Source organism: Patiria miniata, unplaced genomic scaffold (assembly GCF_015706575.1).
Source record: "Patiria miniata isolate m_02_andy unplaced genomic scaffold, ASM1570657v1 HiC_scaffold_6, whole genome shotgun sequence".
NCBI lineage: Eukaryota > Metazoa > Echinodermata > Asteroidea > Valvatida > Asterinidae > Patiria > Patiria miniata.
In genome coordinates, this window is record NW_024037073.1 from 26388763 (window position 1) to 26412251 (window position 23489).

The 23489-nt window shown below is 41.2% G+C and overlaps 1 protein-coding gene and 1 pseudogene across 1 annotated transcript; both read right to left on the minus strand.

The window, feature by feature from the left end:
* Positions 1-9378: 9378 nt before the first annotated feature.
* Positions 9379-11556, minus strand: LOC119743364 (annotated as a pseudogene).
* A 1330-nt stretch (positions 11557-12886) lies between these two features.
* On the minus strand, positions 12887-23022 carry LOC119743365 (centromere/kinetochore protein zw10 homolog). The gene is made up of 13 exons (XM_038219755.1): positions 22930-23022; positions 22700-22759; positions 20604-20667; positions 19950-20011; positions 19524-19643; positions 19199-19323; positions 18367-18451; positions 16812-16997; positions 16048-16152; positions 15322-15453; positions 14372-14464; positions 13510-13620; positions 12887-12991 (listed from the first exon to the last, which is right to left on the minus strand). Exons 1-13 carry the CDS (start codon positions 23020-23022, stop codon positions 12887-12889), a joined length of 1341 nt encoding a protein of 446 aa, XP_038075683.1.
* Positions 23023-23489: the final 467 nt, after the last annotated feature.

Genomic DNA, 23489 nt, shown 5'->3' on the forward strand with positions numbered 1-23489 from the left:
GTGTTATGAAACAAATATTGAATGCCTTATCTCGTGGTGAAGTAAAACTAGCCTCCGTCGATGATCCACGGAGCATTCAATTTTCCCTTTGCTTCCCCTCAGGGAAATAGATGTCCATTGATAACCTGAGGTGGCTAGGTTTACTACACCACTCGAAGCATTCCATATTTGTATACTATGGTCCTTGATTGAACCTGGTTCCATCTAATGGCCCCCACTTTAGCCAAATTTGTGCGTACTGAATATTTCTTGTATTTATTCCTTCCACAGAGGAAGTACGGTACCTGTCCTCACGGAGGCTACGGTCTCGGACTGGACGATTCTTGACCTGGATCCTAAACCGCTTGCATATCAGGGACGTCTGCTTCTACCCACGCTTCATAAAACGATGCATGCCATAGATGTGTCAACATGTCGCCTTCAATTCTTGATTCTAAGCATTGCTTAATATTTAGTGTGAGAAATCAAGATTAATAAGGGGTGGGGCTAGGTTGATCAAGTGGGGGGGGGGTTGATTGTATGTCCTAAGACCAAATTTCTAGAGATAATTATGCCATTGTATTGTAAGGTATTTCTTCAAGGTGCAGTTTTAAACTTTCTTCACAGTTTGCTCTTTTAGTTTCAAGTAGTTTTGGGTTTTTTTTAACCAAAACTCATAACAAATTGCAAGGGTTCAACCTAACATTTCTTATGAAATTTGGCCAAAACAGGACTTGCCTCCAAATGACTCGGAAATTCCCTACGATGTAAGACGAGTTTCAATCAGTGTTCAAAAATCCATTTTTATGAAGATTTTAGCGAAAATTACTGCTTTATTGATTGGAAAGAAGTTATCTTTTGTGACCGCGATTTCTCCCACATTTTTGATGTGATTATCTGTTGGATGGAATATCTGACCAGAAATCGTGTTGGAATAGGGCCTAAAGTACTTTAGGCCCCCCCCCCCCCAAAAAGGCTCCAGTTTCTGGTATGCGCGCGCGTCACTGTAGCCATGCGCGACAGCCAACTTAAGTTTTTTCATTGTAAAATGATGTCTCATAACTGCCCAACTCACTGGTTTGACTGGAATCCTGCTGCTACACAAGTGTAATGTGTTTTTAGATGGGGTTACTATCGAGCATAAGCTTTATGTGGCCTCTGTAGGCTCACATATATTTTGCACTAAATTTAGTCCGGCACCATTTGCAGTCATCACCGACATTTGAAGAAAAAACAAATTAAAAAAATGCCGTGTCGCTGCACCAATTTTCGGGCAAGCTCCGTAACCAGAAACCGAAGACTTATTTTTTTGGCCTCAGACAAGTATCCTGTAAGTTTAAAGCAATTTAAACAATTTTGCCAGAATTAAAATAGAATACATTTTTAATAAAATTTTCCCAAAAGACGATTTCTCTAAAACAAAAGTCCTTTCTTAGAACTTTATCATGTTTTCTTAAGAAATCCTTCTCAAATATTCTCAATAATATGTACTTGTAATCAAGTGCTGAATAGTTACTTTCATTTCTCATTAAGCTGCACTATTTGTCAAATATTATCATATATCACTTCAAGTATCTTTCTTTCCTTTCAACTGGGTATGTAACTGTCTAAAACAAAAACATTTGAATGCAAAACATGTTTTTCTCCTCATAATGAAAAGAAAATTGAAAAATTATGTTCAAATTATCCGTTATTTCCCCACTGATAAAAATCCATGTTCAAAGATTAAGAGACATATTTTTTATTTCAGTACTCAGAATTGACATTGTTGACCTGCTTTTTCAGAAATGTCTACCAGCCTGCAGTTTATTGATGCAACATGTACTCTTAAACTCGACTTCAAAAATAAAAGTAGACGAGAAATCTATTTGAACAGACTTGCCATGCGTCCGATTTAGTAACTGCAAAACTTAGACGTTATTGCCCTCTTTAATATCAATAGATCTGCTCAAAGTATGTACAAGTATGTTCAGTCAAAGTTACGAAAGGAAATTTGAACTGCATGTGACAGTATAATTTGTTTTAACATTGTTTCATTTTGTCTAACAAATATTGCTGTCCAAATTCACGCTCTGGATTTTGGAAGTGATTGCATTTTTTTTCAGTGATTGTTACAAGGTTAACACTGGATTTGTTTGTCTTGTTGTTTTATTTCTTGCTATGATTCAAATGATTTTCTAGTTTAAGGTTTCTGGAATGAATAGATTGAATAAAATTGCAGAGTGCAACTACTAAGCTCTGTGTATAAGGTGTGACGTTTGAAAAATTTCTGAGTTTTATTAACTCTTATTATTTTGTTTCTCTCAAATGCGTGGCCAAATGAAAAAAGACTTTTCTCCAAACGACTCCGAACCTCTTTCGATGTCAGATGAGTATCTTTCAACATTCAAGCACATTATCTTGAAGATTTGGGCAAAAGATCACACGACTAATTGATTGAAAAAGGTCATTTTTAGCCAATCTTTCATTAGAGGGCGCGCCACATGCATAGTGGTCGCTACTCGTACAGCGTCAACACGGATGTCTGACCTTTGAGTAAAAAGAAGACATTCATGTTTCGGGCAATATATCAAGGAATACTGAATGAATTAACTCATTATTTCGATGGGTAATTGTTCATAGTGTGTCACGGTCGCCAATTTAATTTCAAGAGTGTTTTAACCGTCAAAATATATCACATTCAGGAGTATATTTTCAATCATGGGGATTCGTCCAACAGGAAAGCACTTGAGATCGAAAAAAATTAAGTGTTTTAAACGTGAAAATAAAATCCGAATGAAAGCAACCTTGATGGCCAAAAAAAGTCCCACTCCTTTTTACGAGCAATATCGCCTTTATATTCGTCTACCGCATGATCCCTTCAAATTTATTGAAAGTTGTTCTCTGCGTGACTTTTTATTTGATACCCTAAAATGATATTGATGGGTTTTTTTAAATTGCGCAATTACTTCCCAGCCTTTATATTTTAAATACTCCCTTTAATATGCAGGAAGAGGGCAATAGCCTGGTGGTAGGCAACCTAGCGCTCAACCGAGAGGCAACGGCCTCGAGACCCGCTAAGTACCTAGCAGAGTATTTTTATTTATTTTTGTTTTATATTATTTCTATAAAAAAAAAGAATAAAATGCCATTTTATTTTATTTTATATTGTACCCTGGTCCAGCGATACGGAATTCGGTGCGTACCACTAGAGAGGCGACTATTGATGGCTGCAGTGTCAGTCCAAACAGAACATTTGCCTCATTTTTGCACAGGAACGATAGTCCGCGTCTACACGCTGTCTCAAAAATTGATTGGAGCATTGAATTGAATTTTGGCCAGTTAATTGGTCATGAAAAGAAGACAAACTAGACAGAAGATTTAAACGAAATATTGTTTTTATCTCTCTAAACAGTGTCTTGTGTCGCGACACGGAGAATAACTTGGCGATGGGCTGCAGTGTCAGTCCAAACAGAACATTTGCCTCTTTTGCACAGGAACGATAGTCCGCGAGGACATGCTATCTCCAAAATTGATTGGAGCATTGAATTGAATTTTGGCCAGATGATTCGTTACGAAACGAAGACAAAATAGACAGAAGATTTCAACGAAATATTGTTTTTCTCTCCCTAAACAGTGTCTTGTTTCGCGACACGGAGAACAACTTGGCGATGGGCTGCAGTGTCAGTCCAAACAGAACTTTTGCCTCACTTTTGCACAGGAACGATAGTCCACGTCTACACGCTATCTCCAAAATTAATTGGAGCATTGAATTGAATTTTGGCCAGATGATTGGTCATGAAAAGACGACAAACTAGACAGAAGATTTAAACGAACTATTGTTTTTTTTTCTCTTCCCAACAGTGTCTTGTGTCGCGACACGGAGAACAACTTGGCGGTGGGCTGCAGTGTCAGTCCAAACAGAACATTTGCCTCACTTTTGCACAGGAACGATAGTCCGCGACGACATGCTATCTCAAAAATTAATTGGAGCATTGAATTGAATTTTGGCCAGATGATTGGTCATGAAAAGACGACAAACTAGACAGAAGATTTAAACGAAATATTGTTTTTCTCTCTCTAAACAGTGTCTTGTGTCGCGACACGGAGAATAACTTGGCGATGGGCTGCAGTGTCAGTCCAAACAGAACATTTGCCTCTTTTGCACAGGAACGATAGTCCGCGAGGACATGCTATCTCCAAAATTAATTTGAGCATTGAATTGAATTTCGGCCAGATGATTGGTCATGAAAAGAAGACAAACTCGACCGAAAATTGAAAGGGAATATTGTTTTTCTCTTCCTAAACAGTGTCTTGTGTCGCGACATGTAGCAAAACTTGGCGATGGGCTGCAGTGGCAGTCCATACAGAACATTTGTCTCACTTTATCACTGAAATGATAGTCCTCCACGACAAACTATCTCAAAAATTAATTGGAGCATTGAATTGAATTGTGTCCAGATGATTGGTCATGAAAAGAAGACAAACTAGACAGAAGATTTAAACGAACTATTGGTTTTTTTTTCTCTTCCCCAACAGTGTCTTGTGTCGCAACACGTAGCAAAACTCGGCGATGGGCTGCAGTGGCAGTCCAAACAGAACATTTGCCTCACTTTTGCACAGGAACGATAGTCTGCGAGGACATGCTATCTCAAAAATTAATTGGAGCATTGAATTGAATTTTGGCCAGCTGATTCGTTACGAAACGAAGACAAAATAGACATAAGATTTCAACGAAATATTGTTTTTCTCTCCCTAAACAGTGTCTTGTTTCGCGACACGGAGAACAACTTGGCGATGGGCTGCAGTGTCAGTCCAAACAGAACTTTTGCCTCACTTTTGCACAGGAACGATAGTCCACGTCTACACGCTATCTCCAAAATTAATTTTAGCATTGAATTGAATTTTGGCCAGATGATTGGTCATGAAAAGAAGACAAACTAGACAGAAGATTTAAACGAAATTTTGTTTTTCTCTCCCTAAACAGTGTCTTGTGTCGCGACACGGAGAATAACTTGGCGATGGGCTGCAGTGTCAGTCCAAACAGAACATTTGCCTCTTTTGCACAGGAACGATAGTCCGCGAGGACATGCTATCTCCAAAATTAATTTGAGCATTGAATTGAATTTTGGCCAGATGATTGGTCATGAAAAGAAGACAAACTAGACAGAAAATTGAAAGGGAATATTGTTTTTCTCTCCCTAAACAGTGTCTTGTTTCGCGACACGGAGAACAACTTGGCGATGGGCTGCAGTGTCAGTCCAAACAGAACATTTGCCTCTTTTGCACAGGAACGATAGTCCGCGAGGACATGCTATCTCAAAAATTGATTGGAGCATTGAATTGAATTTTGGCCAGATGATTCGTTACGAAACGAAGACAAAATAGACAGAAGATTTCAACGAAATATTGTTTTTCTCTCCCTAAACAGTGTCTTGTTTCGCGACACGGAGAACAACTTGGCGATGGGCTGCAGTGTCAGTCCAAACAGAACTTTTGCCTCACTTTTGCACAGGAACGATAGTCCACGTCTACACGCTATCTCCAAAATTAATTGGAGCATTGAATTGAATTTTGGCCAGATGATTGGTCATGAAAAGAAGACAAACTAGACAGAAGATTTAAACGAACTATTGTTTTTATCTCTCTAAACAGTGTCTTGTGTCGCGACACGGAGAATAACTTGGCGATGGGCTGCAGTGTCAGTCCAAACAGAACATTTGCCTCTTTTGCACAGGAACGATAGTCCGCGAGGACGTGCTATCTCCAAAATTGATTGGAGCATTGAATTGAATTTTGGCCAGATGATTCGTTACGAAACGAAGACAAAATAGACAGAAGATTTCAACGAAATATTGTTTTTCTCTCCCTAAACAGTGTCTTGTTTCGCGACACGGAGAACAACTTGGCGATGGGCTGCAGTGTCAGTCCAAACAGAACTTTTGCCTCACTTTTGCACAGGAACGATAGTCCACGTCTACACGCTATCTCCAAAATTAATTGGAGCATTGAATTGAATTTTGGCCAGATGATTGGTCATGAAAAGACGACAAACTAGACAGAAGATTTCAACGAACTATTGTTTTTATCTCCCTAAACAGTGTCTTGTGTCGCGACACGGAGAACAACTTGGCGATGGGCTGCAGTGTCAGTCCAAACAGAACATTTGCCTCTTTTGCACAGGAACGATAGTCCGCGAGGACATGCTATCTCCAAAATTAATTTGAGCATTGAATTGAATTTTGGCCAGATGATTGGTCATGAAAAGAAGACAAACTAGACAGAAAATTGAAAGGGAATATTGTTTTTCTCTTCCTAAACAGTGTCTTGTGTCGCGACATGTAGCAAAACTTGGCGATGGGCTGCAGTGACAGTCCAAACAGAACATTTGCCTCACTTTTGCACAGGAACGAAAGTCCGCGACGACATGCTATCTCAAAAATTAATTGGAGCATTGAATTGAATTGTGGCCAGATGATTGGTCACGAAAAGAAGACAAACTAGACAGAAAATTTGGAGAAAATATTAGCCTTACAATTTTAGTCAAAATCGGCCAAAAATTGATTTTTCTCAAAATAAGGCAGAAATTCATCTGGATTTTATCGTAATTTTTCATTTTATCTCATTTTATCTTAATTTTAGAATTTCATCTTTTACGTACCTCTAGGGCGACTATTAATGGTCGCCTCTAGCGGTGCCTACTTCTAGGGGCGACTATTGACGGTCGCCTCTAGCGGTACGTACCTCTAGGGGCGACTATTGATGGTCGCCTCCAGCGGTACGTACCTCTAGGGGCGACTATTGATGGTCGCCTCCAGCGGTACGTACCTCTAGGGGCGACTATTGACGGTCGCCTCTAGCGGTACGTACCTCTAGGGGCGACTATTGATGGTCGCCTCCAGCGGTACCTTCCCCTAGGGGCGACTATTGATGGTCGCCTCCAGCGGTACGTACCTCTAGGGGCGACTATTGATGGTCGCCTCCAGCGGTACGTACCTCTAGGGGCGACTATTGATGGTCGCCTCTAGCGGTGCCTACTTCTAGGGGCGACTATTGACGGTCGCCTCTAGCGGTACGTACCTCTAGGGGCGACTATTGATGGTCGCCTCTAGCGGTGCCTACTTCTAGGGGCGACTATTGACGGTCGCCTCTAGCGGTACGTACCTCTAGGGGCGACTATTGGTGGTCGCCTCTAGCGGTACCTACTTCTAGGGGCGACTATTGAGGGGTTATTTTTACATTTTTAGTCGAAATCGTCCACAAATTGACTTTTCTCAAAACAAGGCAGATATTCATTCAGATGCAAGAGGAACATCAATCAATACTCTAACCCACATAATTTGGAAGATTTGGGCAAAAATCGTCAATTTTTGGAAAAAATAGTAATTTCTTTGAGAGATTTAACCTTAATGTTTCTATAGAATTTCCCCTTTAATAGCACGTCTGCCCATCAATCGATTTGGAATGCGTTCTAGGGCCTTTCAGACATCTTTCTAGCAACTTTCAGAGAATTTATTGAATTGAAATTTCGTATATTATTTAAACTAGATAGATATCAATACAAGCCGAATTCAAGTCAACTTTCATGGAACAAAAATGACACACTCGTTGTGGAGACGATATCTCAAGAAATTTGTTATGTATTGAAGTCAAATTTTATTGAGTGTTTTGTCGTCATAGGTTACACAAACTGTTTGAAATTGGAGAAGAATCGTCAAACAATAAAAAAGAATTTTAACCCGAACATGTTAGCGTGTTAAGCGTGAAAAATACAAGGCGAAGTTTACTCAACTTTCATGACACGAGCAACATACTCGGTTTCCAAAAAATAACTCTAGAAACATCTCTTACATTGAATTGAAATTTCATACATTGATTAAACTGGATAGATAACGCAAATCTGTTGAATTTGGAGGGGAATCAATTAATAATCAATACAATTATTATAACCGAAACAATGTAGCGTGTTCAGCGAAAAAAATGGCAATTTAGTGTCGACTTTCATGACACGAAAACAACACACTCGTTTCCAGAATATAAGTATCTGCTGCACTGAATTAAAATTTTGACTATTATTTTAACTAGACAGATAATACAAATTTGTTGAATTCGGAGAGGAATCGTTTATCAATATACAACTATTATAACCGAAACAATGTAGCTAGCGTGTTAAGCGAAAAAAAATATGGTATTTTGAGTAAACTTTCATGACATGAAAACAACACGCTCAGTTTCCAGACTAACTCAAGAAGTATCTGCTGCACTGAATTGAAATTTCGAAAATTAATTGAACTAGAAAGAAAACGCAAATCTGTTGAATTTGAAGAGGAATCATTTATCAATACAATTATTATAATCGAAACAATGTAGCGTGTTAAACACGATAAATAAATTGCATGGCGAAATAGAGTCAACTTACATTGAACAAAACCAGCAAACTCGTTGTGGAGACGATATCGTATGTAACATTTAATGTACATGTAATAAAAGAAAAGTGTGATAAAGTAATAGTGTCATTGGTCGTCAAACAATAAAATAATTTAACCAAAACAATGTAGCGTGTTAAGCGTGAAATATACACAACAAATTTGAAGATTTGGACAAATTGACTGATCTATTGAGAAAAAAAAGTCATTTTGAACCGCTCTCCCCCAAATTTTCGATGCAATGTTCGGTTGAGAAGCACATGGGAAGCACAATAAGAATGTATTTAAAGGTTCTCTAAGCATCTTCTTTCCTGCAAGTTTTAAGCAATTTCGTTTTTGTTTTTGCCAAAATCGAAAAAAAAATCAAGGAGCCAGCTTTAGGCCTACAGTAATATTTAAATGTTAACAAAAAAAAAAAAACGCTGACTTTTCTCTAAATGGCAAGTATGTACACCTGATAAATACAGGAATCACAACAGTGTTCATATTCGTTTGCCTCAGTACTCTGGGCAATTATTCCAGATGATACATATATTCTGATACATGTGTATTGAAACGTTTTACACAACATACACAGATGTAAAACAGTATACACAGTTAACAAAAAAAAAAAAACGCTGACTTTTCTCTAAATGGCAAGTATGTACACCTGATAAATACAGGAATCACAACAGTGTTCATATTCGTTTGCCTCAGTACTCTGGGCAATTATTCCAGATGATACATATATTCTGATACATGTGTATTGAAACGTTTTACACAACATACACAGATGTAAAACAGTATACACTCGTGTTCAATCTAAGATCAAATCTGATTCTTTTCGTTTGAATATAAAAGGTAAAACAATCATATACATGTAAATTCACATCAGCTGTTGTGTACATACAATGTACATAACGTACAGGGATTTCGGGAATACACTGTCATTTTGAAGCTTACCTTGGGCAAAATAAACAAAACTGTCTGGCAATTTAAAACGATGAAATTATGTTTGAAAAATAGAGCTCTTACACTTATTTCTATAACTACAGGTACTCATTTACTGCAAGTTGGGTTGCAAAGTGAATATTATTTTAAAATAGGGACTTCTGTTGCTCGCTGTGCACAAGCCTTGCAAAGAATGACCACGGTTGCATTGGCGAGCTCATGCTGGCATTTGATTGGCCAGCAGCAGGAGAGGCTGAGCTCTGATTGGGCAGCATATCCACCTCATCAGACTGCGAGGACTGGTACCATGCCTCATCCTCACAGCAACTGTACAACAGATAGGTGGACTCTGGGGACCTTACCTCTGGGAACTGACTAAATTCAAATCCTTGACGTTGGGATTGGTTTATCATGTTGACATGTTCATAGCCTGGTTTCCGTTGCCGGTGGTAATTCCGGTGGTAATCATGTTCCCCGTGTTGTAGGTGGGCATAAGAGTGCAGGACAAGTCAAGGGGTACAGACTCTTTGCCGACTTCAAAAGCAATGGCCGATGTTGTCCACTACTGGCTCGGAATCACTGACTGTTATTCCACGCAACGCATCAATTCCACTGCTGCTTTTTCGTGGTTGTTTGGAAGATTTTCATTTCCGTAACGAGTTTAGAGCATGGGGCTGGGTCAAACAATCTTGAGAGTCACCGTCACATTTGTTATTACTGTTGTTGTTGTTTACAATCGCCAGGTTGGATATTGCAGCACATGATTCATAGCCCCGTCGACTTTGAATGTTGGGCTGGGTTTGTGTCGACTGGCGGTTGAGTTGTTCTTGTGCTTTTTACTTTTCTCAGCATCCTGCATGTGACGTAGCTTCTTCATGTTAATCACCGCTCCTCTAGATCCATGCCCTGCCCTCCCCTTTCTGTGTTTCTGTCTCGTCTTACATTTAGCCGGAGGCATGCTTGTTGTAGTCGCTGAGCCTGTAGCAACTCCAGCTGCAGGCGTAGATGCTGAAGCAAGATGCGTTTCTGGATGTCCATAGGAGACTTCATAGCTCCTGAAGAATTGACGACACCTGCAGTCAGTGAAGACTGAAGGAGGGATGGTGGAACCTAGACAGAAATAAAAAACAAATTTATAAAAGTTAAATAAAACAGGTTTTTTCAATTGGCTTGAGAAAAATTTTGAGGCGCAGGGCAGCTTGGGAAGAACAGGCAGGGCTGTTTCAAGGAAGTAACAGGCAGGGCTATTTCAAGGGAGTAACAGGCAGGGCTATTTCAAGGGAGTAACAGGCAGGGCTGTTTCAAGGGAGTAACAGGCAGGTTGGTCCGCGGTGGTACCGGTACAGGGATTAACAGGCAGGGTGGTTTGGGGCAGTACAGGGATTAACAGGCAGGGTGGTTTGGGGCAGTACAGGGAGTAACAGGCAGGGTGGTTTGGGGCAGTACAGCAATTAACAGGCAGGCTGGTTTGGGGCAGTACAGGGAGTAACAGGCAGGGTGGTTTGGGATAGTACAGGGAGCAACAGGCAGGGTAGTTTGGGGCAGTACAGGGAGTAACAGGCAGGGTAGTTTGGGGCAGTACAGGGAGTAACAGGCAGGGTAGTTTGGGGCAGTACAGGGAGTAACAGGCAGGGTAGTTTGGGGCAGTACAGGGAGTAAAGCGAATGCAAAGCAAATTTGACATCATGAAACATTCGCTGCGAAATTTGCCCCGGTCGAATTCGCAGCACGAAAACTTGCCATGACGTCAAAGATTTGCAATCGCTTTCGCATGAAGTATGAACTGGGCTTAAAAGGCAGGGCAGTTTGGAGCAGTACAGAGAGTAACAAGCAGGGTGGTTTGGGGCAGTACATGGGAGTAACAGGCAGGGCAGTTTGGGGTAGTACAGGGAGTAACAGGCAAGGCGGTTTAGGGCGGTACAGCTTTGGGTTATTAACCAAATGCTTACTTGGTCATACATCCTGCGGCTCATATCAAACTCAGTCAATTGATTTCCACCGACCAATGGCTGAACGGCAGGCGACGTCACAGTCATGACACAAACCGGTGGGTTGAGTAACAACTGACAATCTATGGAGTGATAGGACACCAGCTTGCCGGATACCAGTTACAGGCGCTGCTGTTGTCGGGTTGTTCTGGTGAGCAGACAATCTGAGGAAGGTGCAGTGTTGTAGTAACTGTGCCATGCCTAGCATCACGGTGTTGTTGCAAGTGATGAGGAATTTGTTGTTGCGAGCTTGTCTAGAATAAAAACAATTTGAAATGTGCTAACCTGTTATTAGTTGTGATGCAAGGTCCCTAAAGAAAAAGGCCTGCCAAATCTTTTGAGCGACATTCTGCTGGTAGATTTCACCAAAAAAAGAAAGAAAAGGAATCCCATTGAAGCTCCTGTAAGCCATCGCTACAATGAGATTGTAGAAATGAGGTATTCATTTGCCTTCAAATTTGTATTTTATAATATCTTGTGCTTTCTGAAATTTGTTCTCGCATGGTCCTCGCAAGTAAAACACAAAATACACAGTTCTTAAAGGATGTTTGTGTGGATGTGTATAATCTACTTTAAATGCTCTTTCCATTTGATATTGTTTTGTAGCCCAATTTGGCGTATTCCAGGCTGTAATGTCCCTTTAATATGCTGTACATACAACTGTAGGGTGTGGATAGGCATAAGTTGACGCGGGATGATTTGGCGGTAACAAACGTCCGCTGTGTTATGTAAAATCAAAAGTAGAAACGCAAATATGAACATTTGTCTTCAATCAAACTTCAATCATTGATCCTGATTGGTCGATCCATGGCAACAATGTGGTATTCTTAGTTATCCCGCGAGTGCGAGTGGAACACGGAATAATGCAGTGTGTCTGTGTCCCACATGCGGCTGAGTGGTATGTGGGACACAGACGCACTGCATTTTTTTGTGTTCCACGAGCGTGAGCGCGATAAGAAATTTATCTTTAAGCAAACTTGAGGCACAGTTAGATGAAACACACATGCTGCTGTTCATGTTCGTATGGAATGGCGCGCACATCTTAGAATAGTGCAATATGCGGAATGCAGTATGGACTGTGACCGTGCTACATTATATGTAGCACGACTTGTTGCCATGGATTCACCAATCAGGATTGAGGATTCAAGTTCATTTGAAGATAATATCTCATATACCATGGTCCATATCACACTCTGCCTATCATACGGACCCAACCATCGCTGAGAACAGACAGTTATCTAAAATACTACATCTGTTAAACAGCTGTGAGTTGGCTTTTGACTTCATGCATATGCTCGGGTACACTACATATATCTGTGCATTACTTTCCCCTGACAGAGCTGGCACTCAGGCACACCCTGTGACCTATGGGTTCTATGCATGACAGATTCTACAAACTGCACTTTGAGGGTTGAAAAAGAACAGCTTTTTTTCGTGGTTTTTCAGCATGGAGACACAATACATTGAACAGCTCAGTGGAACGATGTTAGCTATAAATTATTAGCCCTTAAATTTGGTCCAGTTCATGAAATGATGGCAAATGATCCTATATGCCTTGAACTCAGCTTACTTTCCCGGCTGGTCCTATCTGATTTTGGCGAGCGCTGTGGCTCGTCTGTCGGTGTTCTGGAAGATGGCCCGTATCAGGCTCTTCACGTCACTGGCGCTGAACACCATAGCGAGTGGTCCCTGGAATGACGGAGAGAATCACAGCCTCAAATGTTTAAAGAGCAACTAGACAAGAAGAGGAGTTCCCAACATAAACAATGTTTTTAATTTTAAAGTTGAGCAAAGAAATTGGCTGGAGCAGGGGTTGAACCTGTGACCTTTGGATTGCCGTTCCGGTGCTCTACCAACTGAGCTATCCAGCCCTATGTTGGTGATTTGTCAATGTCTTTGTTCAAGGGGTGCTAGTCAGAAGCCATAATCCCACATATGCCATGTAGCCAGGGATCACGCCCTAAGTCACGATGCTAGCAACATTAGCAACGCTGCAAACCTACAAATACCAAACGGGGATCACTCAGACAAGATACAACTTTTACGAATGGGGAACTGCCAGCATAGGGCTAGATAGTTCAGTTGATCGAGCACTGGAACGACAATCCGGAGGTCATTGGTCCAAACCCCACTCCAGTCAATTTCTTTGTTCAACCTGAAAGAATTTTCCAGCTTATAATTTGAATCTTATTTGTGTTGTTTCTCACCTTGCCCTCCGCCCACCTGTCAACAATATCTTGCATGCTGGCGTCTAACATAAACAGCATCTCGCTGAATGACATCAACTGATCAACGGTACTCTGCACCAAAACTGGTTCCTACGCATCAATCCAAATACGAACAGTCAACCTCCTTTACAATAAGGAATACACTTCTACATGGGCGTCGCCAGGATTTTTTCTAGAGGGGGGCAAAATTATTTTTGCCCCAAAATGCTTGTATTTCTCAACACATTCTCGATTTATCAGTTTTAGAAGGGGGCAGGAACATTTTGCCCCCCCCCCCAACTCATTAAATTTACACAACACTTTGTCTTCGCGCCTCTTTTTCTTTTTTTTTTTGGCTTTTCCGGGGGGGGGGGGGGGGGGGGCACTAGTGCCCCCCTTGCCCCCCCCCCCCCCCCCCCCCGCGACGCCCATGCACTTCTAGTTGTTTGAAAAGTGGATTTGTGGACAATTTATGAGCAAATGAAGCATAAGCTTGCAATGGTAATCACGTATCGTTCAAGCAATGCATTATCGGTCGTGTCCATCCTCTGCAACAATATATACAGAGATCATACACTTTTCTAAGCTATGGAGTAGTCTGCTACACACCTAACAAAAACCACAGTGATTCATTTTTTAATGTGAAATAATGCACCTTTCAACGGTAATGTGTGGTTTGCATTCAACAGAATGTGCTTGTTAAAAACAAAAAAAACAACATTTGTGTTTATGTTTGGTATGCACAAAGCAACACACTGTGCATTATTCAACACATGATATACATCACTTCGTGGGCCACCTAACATCTTATCAACAAATTCTGCAACAACAAACAAATTAGATTCAGGAATTGCTTTCTTACCTCATCTTCTCCTGGTTTGATCAAGTGTGGAATTCTGTCTTGCAGTCCCCAGAGTAACGAATATAACTGCTGCGCATCATCAGCTGAGATGTCCTGTCAAGTTGAGCAACAAAAAAAATGTTCTAACCAATTAGTGGCAGTATTCCACAAGGATATCACAGACGAAACAAGTGTGAGTGCACAATAAGCTCTGGTCACCTTGCATGAACTGATTGTGCATAAAAACAAGCCCGGGCAGCCGTCTCACGTGAAAATCACGAGCTGAAAATTGACCAAAATAAGCCCCCTAAGTTTCCCATCAATATAGCGGGCTACACACTACGTGACTATTAACATTATTAAGCATTATCTTGCCTCCATTTACAAAATTTTCATAAACAACTTTACAAAATGTTGCAAACAATTTTGGTTAACTATATCACTGTTTTTGTTTGCGAAAATGTTGTAGTTACATTATATTGGAAACTTAGGGAGCTAGCTTTTGCTCAATTTTCCGAGGACAGACATATGCAAAATAGATGCGCATACGCATCGATCGAGACAAACCTCGTTTTCCGATAACTTTCGTCAAGAGTGCATTTACTGACAACGGCATGGAATTTTTCAATTTTTGGTCAAAGTTTTTTGGTCAAATTTTGGGGACAGACAGACAGACTGACCAACTGACCACCAAGTGACATGTAGAAGCTCCTGCCACAGCTTAAAAATAGTCCCTAAGGCATGCTGAGTTAGGAATTTGTTGGCAGCCTATGCACTCCATGCACAAGTACCACCTCCACACTTACGAAAGGAGAGTTCAGGGAGACCACTGGGAGGGACAATCTAATGCATTGCCAACGGCGCCTGACGCCCATGCCAAGACGCCAGAGGTTTGCACAGAATTCAATCAGTTGTGTGTTCTTGACGACATACATGCATGAAACAGTCAAATACTTTAGGGATCTTCTCACCTCAAGGGACGAGACTTTCTCCACGATGTGCATGAGTACCGTGTTGATGAGTGTAGACATGGCCTTGGTGAAGATGTTACTGGGGAGGATGTCGGTCCAGACTCGCTGGAGGTGACCCAACTGATGGACAACCTGCATTGGGATAAAGACAGGGATGAGATTGCCTCTGAAAGATGCATTCCTTTCGAGACCGGTAATGTCTTTCTCTCAGATTCAAAAGGTCTGATTTCAGACAAAATCGTGCCTGTTAAAGGCTTAATATACGACATTTGCTTTTGCTGTAATTTTCAGAAATGCAAAATGGAGGATTTCTTTAAAGGATTTGGGAAGATTCCTAGCCAAAAGGCAGAGGTGAAACTTTACTTTGACTTCATTTTTATCAACAAAATTGAATATTTGAATATTCTTATGTGAAAATCCAAATCCGAGATAAGGCCGAGTAAAAAAAAACAAAAATAGTTTATCGTCCGAGCCCTTTGAAAAAAATTAAGGAGGCGGGCACCCCCCCCCAAGATGGTTGATTTCCCAAGATGATGAATTGATTGATGCATTTTCTTGTCTCATTAGAAACAAATACATTGACAATACATTTGTAAATTATTTTGTAAATATATGAATAAAAACAACACAACAAAGGAAGCGAGCAGGAAAAACCTAAGTGGGCTGTGGCAAGAAACTGGTTTATTTTTCACTTGGCCTAAAATTTTGGATTATTGCCGAACCTACTTGTTTAATGGCCCTCTCACATGCCAAGAAGTTGTCGTCAGTTGCCACTTGGTCAAAGCCCTCAGCACCAGACAGATTCTCCACTAATTGATCTCGCTGAATTCTCTGCAACATAGAAGCGGTAATGCAAATACAGGATCAGGAGAGTTTATTTATTTCGCTTGAATGCGAGTGCAATGCACATTTCACATAACATTCAAAGTGAAATTTGCTGCAGTTGAAATGTGTTGCAACTTTTGTAATCTGTGGGATGAATACCTGTTGTGATGTCAAAACTTAGGATTGGCGTAGCCAAGAAGGATACACTGGCCTTAACCCTAACCCTCCAGGGTATTGTGGCTAGAAACCCTGCTAAACGCAGCAACATGCAAGACTTGTCTACAACCCTGCTCAGTGTAGCAAGATCCATCAGGTTGGCAATCTCAAGGCTAAACTGCCTCAGAGTCTGTGGTCACCAACTGCAGCAGGATACCACTGTGGCATTGCTCAATGGGACTAACTCTCGATTGTTTCAGAATTGGCCGTTTATGCACTGGTGTTGGTGGCTCAGTGCAGCAAGGTCCCACAGATGTTTGCACCTGATGCACTGTGTTGCATCTGGCAGGGCTAGGGTTAACAACTGGATAACAGTTTTAGACCAATAAAATCAACTCAGTGCTGAAGTTTAGTCCCACTGAAATATCAGGAGGTACAGTAGAAACCCGACACATCCAGGCTGTGTTGACTCGGTACAAATGAGAAAACATAGGCTGCTGTTTTTTTACCATTTGAGCCAAGAAACATTCGGATGCCAGCTTCCTGAAGACAGGGATGAGGTCGACAAACGTGGACGTGCCGTCACAGAGGGGCGGGGGTAAGGATTGACGATACTGATGGCCTAGAGTCAGCAGGTGATGGGCGATGTACATGCAGTTGTTGTGGTGGAGAGCGCACACCTGGGGTAGCTTTTGCTGTTTCACAAGAAAAATTTAAAAAAACATAAAAGAAATGTCAAGATTTCTGTTGTGTAAGTTGAAGACAATATCAACATAACTTTCTTCATTGTTTTCATCCTTGCTTTTGTACACAGGAACTTTTGTTTTTTTGTGCATTTTTTGTTTGTTTTCATTCGAATCAATAATATTGCTCAATCATGAAAAGGGTGCATAACAAACTTGTTGACGTTTCAGCTCAGTGGATACTATACATTTCCGGAAAACAGAGAAAATGGTTGCACAATTTTAGGGGTCTCATAACTGGATTTCATTGCTTACACATGAAAAATATGTGCCAGCGGGCACATTTTCTAAAAGCACCTTCAATGATTATTTTCTTCTAAATGATACCATGTCAGGCGGAATAGTTTCATAGGTTATTTGGTACCGGTCCTATCTTCACTTGGAGCTAGGATTTTCTAGTTAAAGCGGTAGGTTGTCAGGTTGGCGTAGCGAGGTAGGTCAAATCTAGCATTAAATCGGTAGGTATGTTTCAGTTTAATTGCAAATGTCCCTATGTGCCATTAACAACCCAAGTTAGCAATTAGTCGTGTTTGTGCAACAAGGTCGTATCTCCTAAAATGGGCCGTTCGTGAAACACGAGTTTCAGAATGTCAAAAGGTTGTATCTCACTTAAAAATAACCCTGATGTAACACACAAAGTCAATGGACCTCGAGATACAACGTTTTTACTCGCGCGAGATATGACTTTGCTGCAGAATGGAGTTACGACCTTGTGAATTCATATTTGGTTATTGTATTTCAAACACGAGTAGAATTTGCTTTTGCAAAATTTGGATCTTCATTGGATCACAGTTGACAGGTTGAGATTTTCAACCCGGGTTGAGAGGCTCTAGTTTAAAAAGGCCTTAAGTGACTACTCACGTTCACTTCTGACTATGTTCACTACATGTTCACATTTTCATGACACAGACTTGGAGGCAGATTTATGTATTAATTTATTTGTTTGAAAACAAACTGGCCAACTTATTTACAAAAATCAATTTGGTGAAAGGATAGTAATGGTACAAAATCTTCCCATAAAATTTGTCAGTTTCACCACAAAAAGACGTATCGTGTGCACAAAGTCCATAGACGATTTGTCACTCTGTGGTGCACCCGAAAAATTGTAACATCTGGCATGTTATCATTTTGAAGAAAAACTACACGCTGAAAAAGTCTTCTTTTTTCCCCTAATGGTACATGACTAATTTCTAATACAATCTTTGAGCACCTATCTATGCATTTCAGACAAATTGTTTTGAGCAACTATGACATTTAGCAGATGATAATGAAATTCAGTATTACTAAATGACCATTTGAAAAAGTCCAGAAGTTGACTCACCAGACTATCTCTGTGATATGTGGGTACGACATCACAAAATATCTCAAACATGTTTCGCACTGTGAAGAACAGTTGGATGGCACTGCTAACATAAAAATATGACATTAGCAAAAATCCTTTACACTATGTAGGTTGAGGTTGAATATATTGTGTACACTGACATTTTTTTCAACACATTTCAATTTGCTTGGACAAAAGCACTTTTGGTTTTTCACATGACTTGGGACAAGTGCAGCCAAGTGGTTTGGGTTCGTGACTCATGATCAGAGGGTCAGAGGTTCCAATCCAGCTGCTGGCCATATGTTGTGTCCTTGGGCAAGCCACTTCACCCCCACTTGCCTCTCTCCACCCAGGAGTATAAATGGGTACCGGCATTAGTTGGGGAGTAACCTGCAATGAACTAGCATCCCATCCAGTGGGAAACATACATTTTCTCAGTCGTTTCATGCTACTGAAACCGGAGGTAAACACCAGCCTGATGGGCCATATTGGCTCACAACAGACTTCACTTTACTATGGTGAGAATAGCATAAACATATCAGATCAGGCAGTTGGCATGGGTGGCGCAGTGCGTAAAGCACTTGCCTCTCACTGCTGTGGCCTGGGTTCGATTCCCGGATTGGGTAATATGTGAGTAGAGTTGTTCATTAATTCTCTCCTGTGCCATGAGGGTCATACGATGGCTGCTTGAGGCGCTTGTACATAACATGCCTTTGGCTCGACCATGTTGTAGCCGCGTCCTTCACAATTCAGCTTCTGCTGCGAGTAAGGATTAGCTCCCCAAATTAATTAATGAAAATGCAAAGCCAGATGGACACATTTTCCAACTCACCATTGTGGTGTGTTACTAGCAGCTTCTTGTAATGTCTGGTAGGCTAGATTAACAAGACACTCTATGCTTTCACTGACTGCACACTCAGGCAGTGCACAGATACCCTCGCTCACGTGGCACTTGTCCTGAAAGAAGTAAAAAAATATGCATTGCAAGTGTCCTCAAGTGAAATTGAATATTTAATATGATAAGTTCATTCAACACATTTCAACAACAAATATTTCAATTAATGTTTTAAACTTGCAAGAACTCTTAAAGGCTGATTAGAATGACAAAATCAAATCCAGTTTAGTCTTGAAGCGCACAATTTCCAACAAATTCTAACCTTGGCATCTTGTGTTTGATCTTTGACGTTCTTGTTGTCAACCTTCATTGTACCGACTCTCTTTGTATTGTGCAGCTCTCTCTTCATCAGCTTGCGGGCTTCAACTATCAGCTCTTGACACTTGCAAAAAGGAAATAAACCAAACATAAACAATGTCAGGGATGTAGTCAAGTACATCACAAGTCCAGTCACAAGTCCAGTCACAAGTAAATCACAAGTCCAGTCACAAGTAAATCACAAGTCCAGTCACAAGTCCAGTCACAAGTCCAGTCACAAGTCCAGTCACAAGTCCAGTCACAAGTCCAGTCACAAGACCAGTCACAAGTCCAGTCACAAGTCCAGTCACAAGTCCAAACAAACTGAATGTTGCTATTAAAGAAATGTTGCCACAACATATTGAGAAGTACCTTAAAAAAAATAATTCACCTTTTTGTTAGCAAAGTGGACATTGACATCTCTGGCGTAGGTCAGCAGTGGAGAAGCAGTTTCTGCAATAAACCCTGAATAAGAGAAATTCTCTGCTATTTCAAATATTTAGCTTCAAGGCAGTGTTTTATTTTATTATTTATATGAGGCTTCCAGCGGTCAAAAATAAATCAGCGTATTGTATGCTTTTGTGAAACGAACCAAGATAGCAATAATTTGGAAATTCTCCGGCGCGCCCTCATCCAGGCATTTTCGCTGCAAACTCACAGTTGTCAACCACTCAACAGAGCGTAGTGCGCGGTACCGTTGAACAAAGACGCCCACGCAGCAAGCATGCAGCACGCAGCAGGCCAGATATACGCGCACTGTTGTCAACAATTACAATGGCAGCTTCAAATAGTTTGACGAAAAAGGAGAAATGAAGACAGTGTCTTGAATTGTATTTCTAGCGAATTAAGTCAGCTCGATATAAAAAATAATAATATTGGATGGCTTTTTTTTGGGGGGGGGATACAAGAATATATTGTCTTCGACTCGTGCAATATTGTCATAGCTCATGCAATATATTCTTGTATCCACCTCAAAGCCATCCAATATTATATAAATATTCTGTATGATTATTTGTTTTGGTTTGCTGTGTAACTGCTGACTGACCTGTTTTCCGTAGAGAAGCTTCAAATCCCTCGGTAGCCGTGATGACAGCTTTGTATTCATTGAGCTAAAATGGTGAATATGATAAAATAAACAAATTAACAAATGTTATCATACACTATTTCTGTAAATACATTTTCAAACATGAATATTCACTACACAGCATTAAATGTGCAGACTTCTTTCTTTTTTTATTCATATACACTACAAAATCACAAGTGAATTTTATTGTTTCAACCAAATTGGCACAATTCCATCACTGAAAACCTCCCGGTTCGATTTTCAGTGTTTTAATTTCTAGAATAATTTTTTCCCCTCAAATATTCCATTTAAGATTTTCAAATAATATTCCAATAAAATAAACTTTAAAGGGGCACTAGGTCCTGAAATCCCCGAAAATTTCAGGTTTTGGATTGTTTACTTATCCTACAATAAACTCCAGCTAAGACGGCACTCTCGGGACCAGAGAATTTGTGACGACTTACGCGAATGTCGGCTTCTGCTGCAAGTCGTCATTTTGCCGACTTACACGAATACACAAATTAAATCACAAATACACAAATTAAATAGATCGTGAGGGGAGCTCTCGGAATTGAACGGGAAATTTCACTTTTCATCCGACTCGTAAGCAAACTTCAGCACCTTGATTTTAATCATCGATCTCTCCTTGTACCTCAGGTGGCGTATCTAGTAATTTGAAGGCTGTTTTGAGGTAAATCTGATGTTTTTATTTGCCAAAGTTGTGTTTTTTGGGGGGTCAACGGCGGTCGGCAGAATAGTGTCGCGCGACTTTTCTCATGGTTTCTCGAGAATCGCCACCAAAATCATTGAAAAATTTCATATTTTAGTCTTCATTGTCCTGTTTGAAGTCGATTATTAGCTTCGTAAATGCCTGTTGCATCGTATGAGGTATGAATTATGGAATCTGGGTCGAGATAATATAGGGAAAATGGACCGTTTTTGTAATGCACTGGGGATACATAGTCCAGGATTTCGGGACTCTTACGACCCGGTACTTTTAACGTAGTTGTGACTCCAGGGGGGTCAGACAAGTCGATCGTTGAGACAACTCGACTCGGGACAAGTCGAACGTTGAGACAACTCGACCATTGAGACAACTCGACCGTATGTGTGATAAATGGAAAGACAAATCTACCGTTGAGACAAGTCGACTCACTTGTTTTGGGGCCTAGTTTTGGGGATAGTACTGGGGATTTTGACGGTGGCTGATTGCCGATTGGGAGTTGTGACACATGAGTTTTTTGTTGCATCTCAAAAAAAAAACAAAGCCGATATAGCTCAGTGTGATTGACCGTGCACATCGTCCGTTTTTCCGGGCCACGCGCATCCCCGGTCAACGTGGCCGTACCGTGCATGGTGACATCGTTTTTGCCGGGCCTGTGCGCGCACTTATCCCTGGTCAACGTGGCCATGCCGTGCACGGTGGCATTGTTTTTGCCGGGCCTGTAAGCCCACTTGCCGCGCCGGTCGACGTGCCCGCGTGCCAGGCTGGGCCCGGTCCTCGCAGGCGGGGCGCGCCGGCCCAACGCGACGGCCACCGGATCGGAGCGCGCCTCTGTGCATCGAGTATGCCCGTGCTGTGCCCGGGTTCTGCCACAGATTGCAACTTTTTCCGCTCCACGTGTATACATTTTCATCGAGTCGAGCTGTCTCAACGGTCGAGTTGTCCTGAGTTGAGTTGTCAAACCGGGCGACTTGCCTCAAGGGTCGAGTTGTCTCAACGGTCGACTTGTCCCGAGTCGAGTTGTCTCAACGGTCGACTTGCTCGACATTCGACTCCAGCCTTAATGCGATGGGCATTAGAGCTGAAGTTACTCAAGCTAAGTTACATCATGGGACTATGTCATTGCCAATTACCCCTAGAACTAAGCTGGAGTAACTCCAGCTGACATGCTCATAATATTCATTCACATGTATCGCTGGAGTGTGGTAGCAAGAGACCCTAAAAAAATGGCCTCTCAAAAATTTTTCATTTTCACCTCTAATATCCCACCTCGGATTTCATTTACATACCTCGTAGATTCAGCAGTCATTCACAGAGCCTAATGATCGACTCGAAACAGACCACACAAAAAAACCTGTCTGGTGAGGTCAGGAAGATCACTGGTGGAGCTGTTGAGCTGGGAACTGATGTCTCCCTGAATACCAACAAAAAATAAAGATACCAAATTGACTTCTTTTGACAATAAAAAGTAACATCTTAACCAGTTTGCATCAGAGGACGTGATAAGACGCACTGGCTGTTTTTATGCACAGGCACGGCTGATGGATTTTCTAGGGTTAAAAGGTCAAAATTGCCTCCACTCACCTCCGGGTAACATTCTGCTTTTGCACACACACAAAAGTCTGTGAAGTCATACAGGCCAGACTGTGTGTTGATCTTGAATCGGCCGTTGTGCATGGCCAATTGTTTGACAATTTACGTTCCAGTGGACACCTCAAAGTATTGAACCATATGAGGTTTCGGCACAAAGTGGGACGCTTGGGTAAAAAGAACCCCTATGCCAAATATCAGGCCAAAATATTTCCATGAAAAAAATGCATCATTTTACCAACTTGCTGTGCTCACATTTGTATGGCCCTTAGCACAGAGATTACTCCAGTGTGTGGCCATAGAATAAGCTAGGTTTTTACCAACGGTGCAATAAGTGATAACCACAGACACCAATGCCTATCTCATCAGACAGCCCCACATACCTAGTCTAGGGGCTGGACGTTATTATGGTTTGATACGCAATAACCCCCGCAGCGATAACCCCCCACAAGAGGGAGCTCTCACTCATGACCAACCAATATCACCCACCATCAAAACTTTCTACATGCAGTTTACCATTACTTTCATATAGACATGAGGCTAGGATATTTCCA

Bases quoted from the DNA above. Each gene is read 5' to 3' on its own strand.
- LOC119743365 (XM_038219755.1), bottom strand. From the start codon at position 23,022: ATGCACAACGGCCGATTCAAGATCAACACACAGTCTGGCCTGTATGAC. The intron at 19,644-19,949 runs GTGAATTATTTT...CCTTTTTGCAAG, and splicing joins TCCACTTTGCTAACAAAAAG to TGTCAAGAGCTGATAGTTGA. The intron at 16,998-18,366 runs GTGAGTCAACTT...CTTGTGAAACAG, and splicing joins CATATCACAGAGATAGTCTG to CAAAAGCTACCCCAGGTGTG.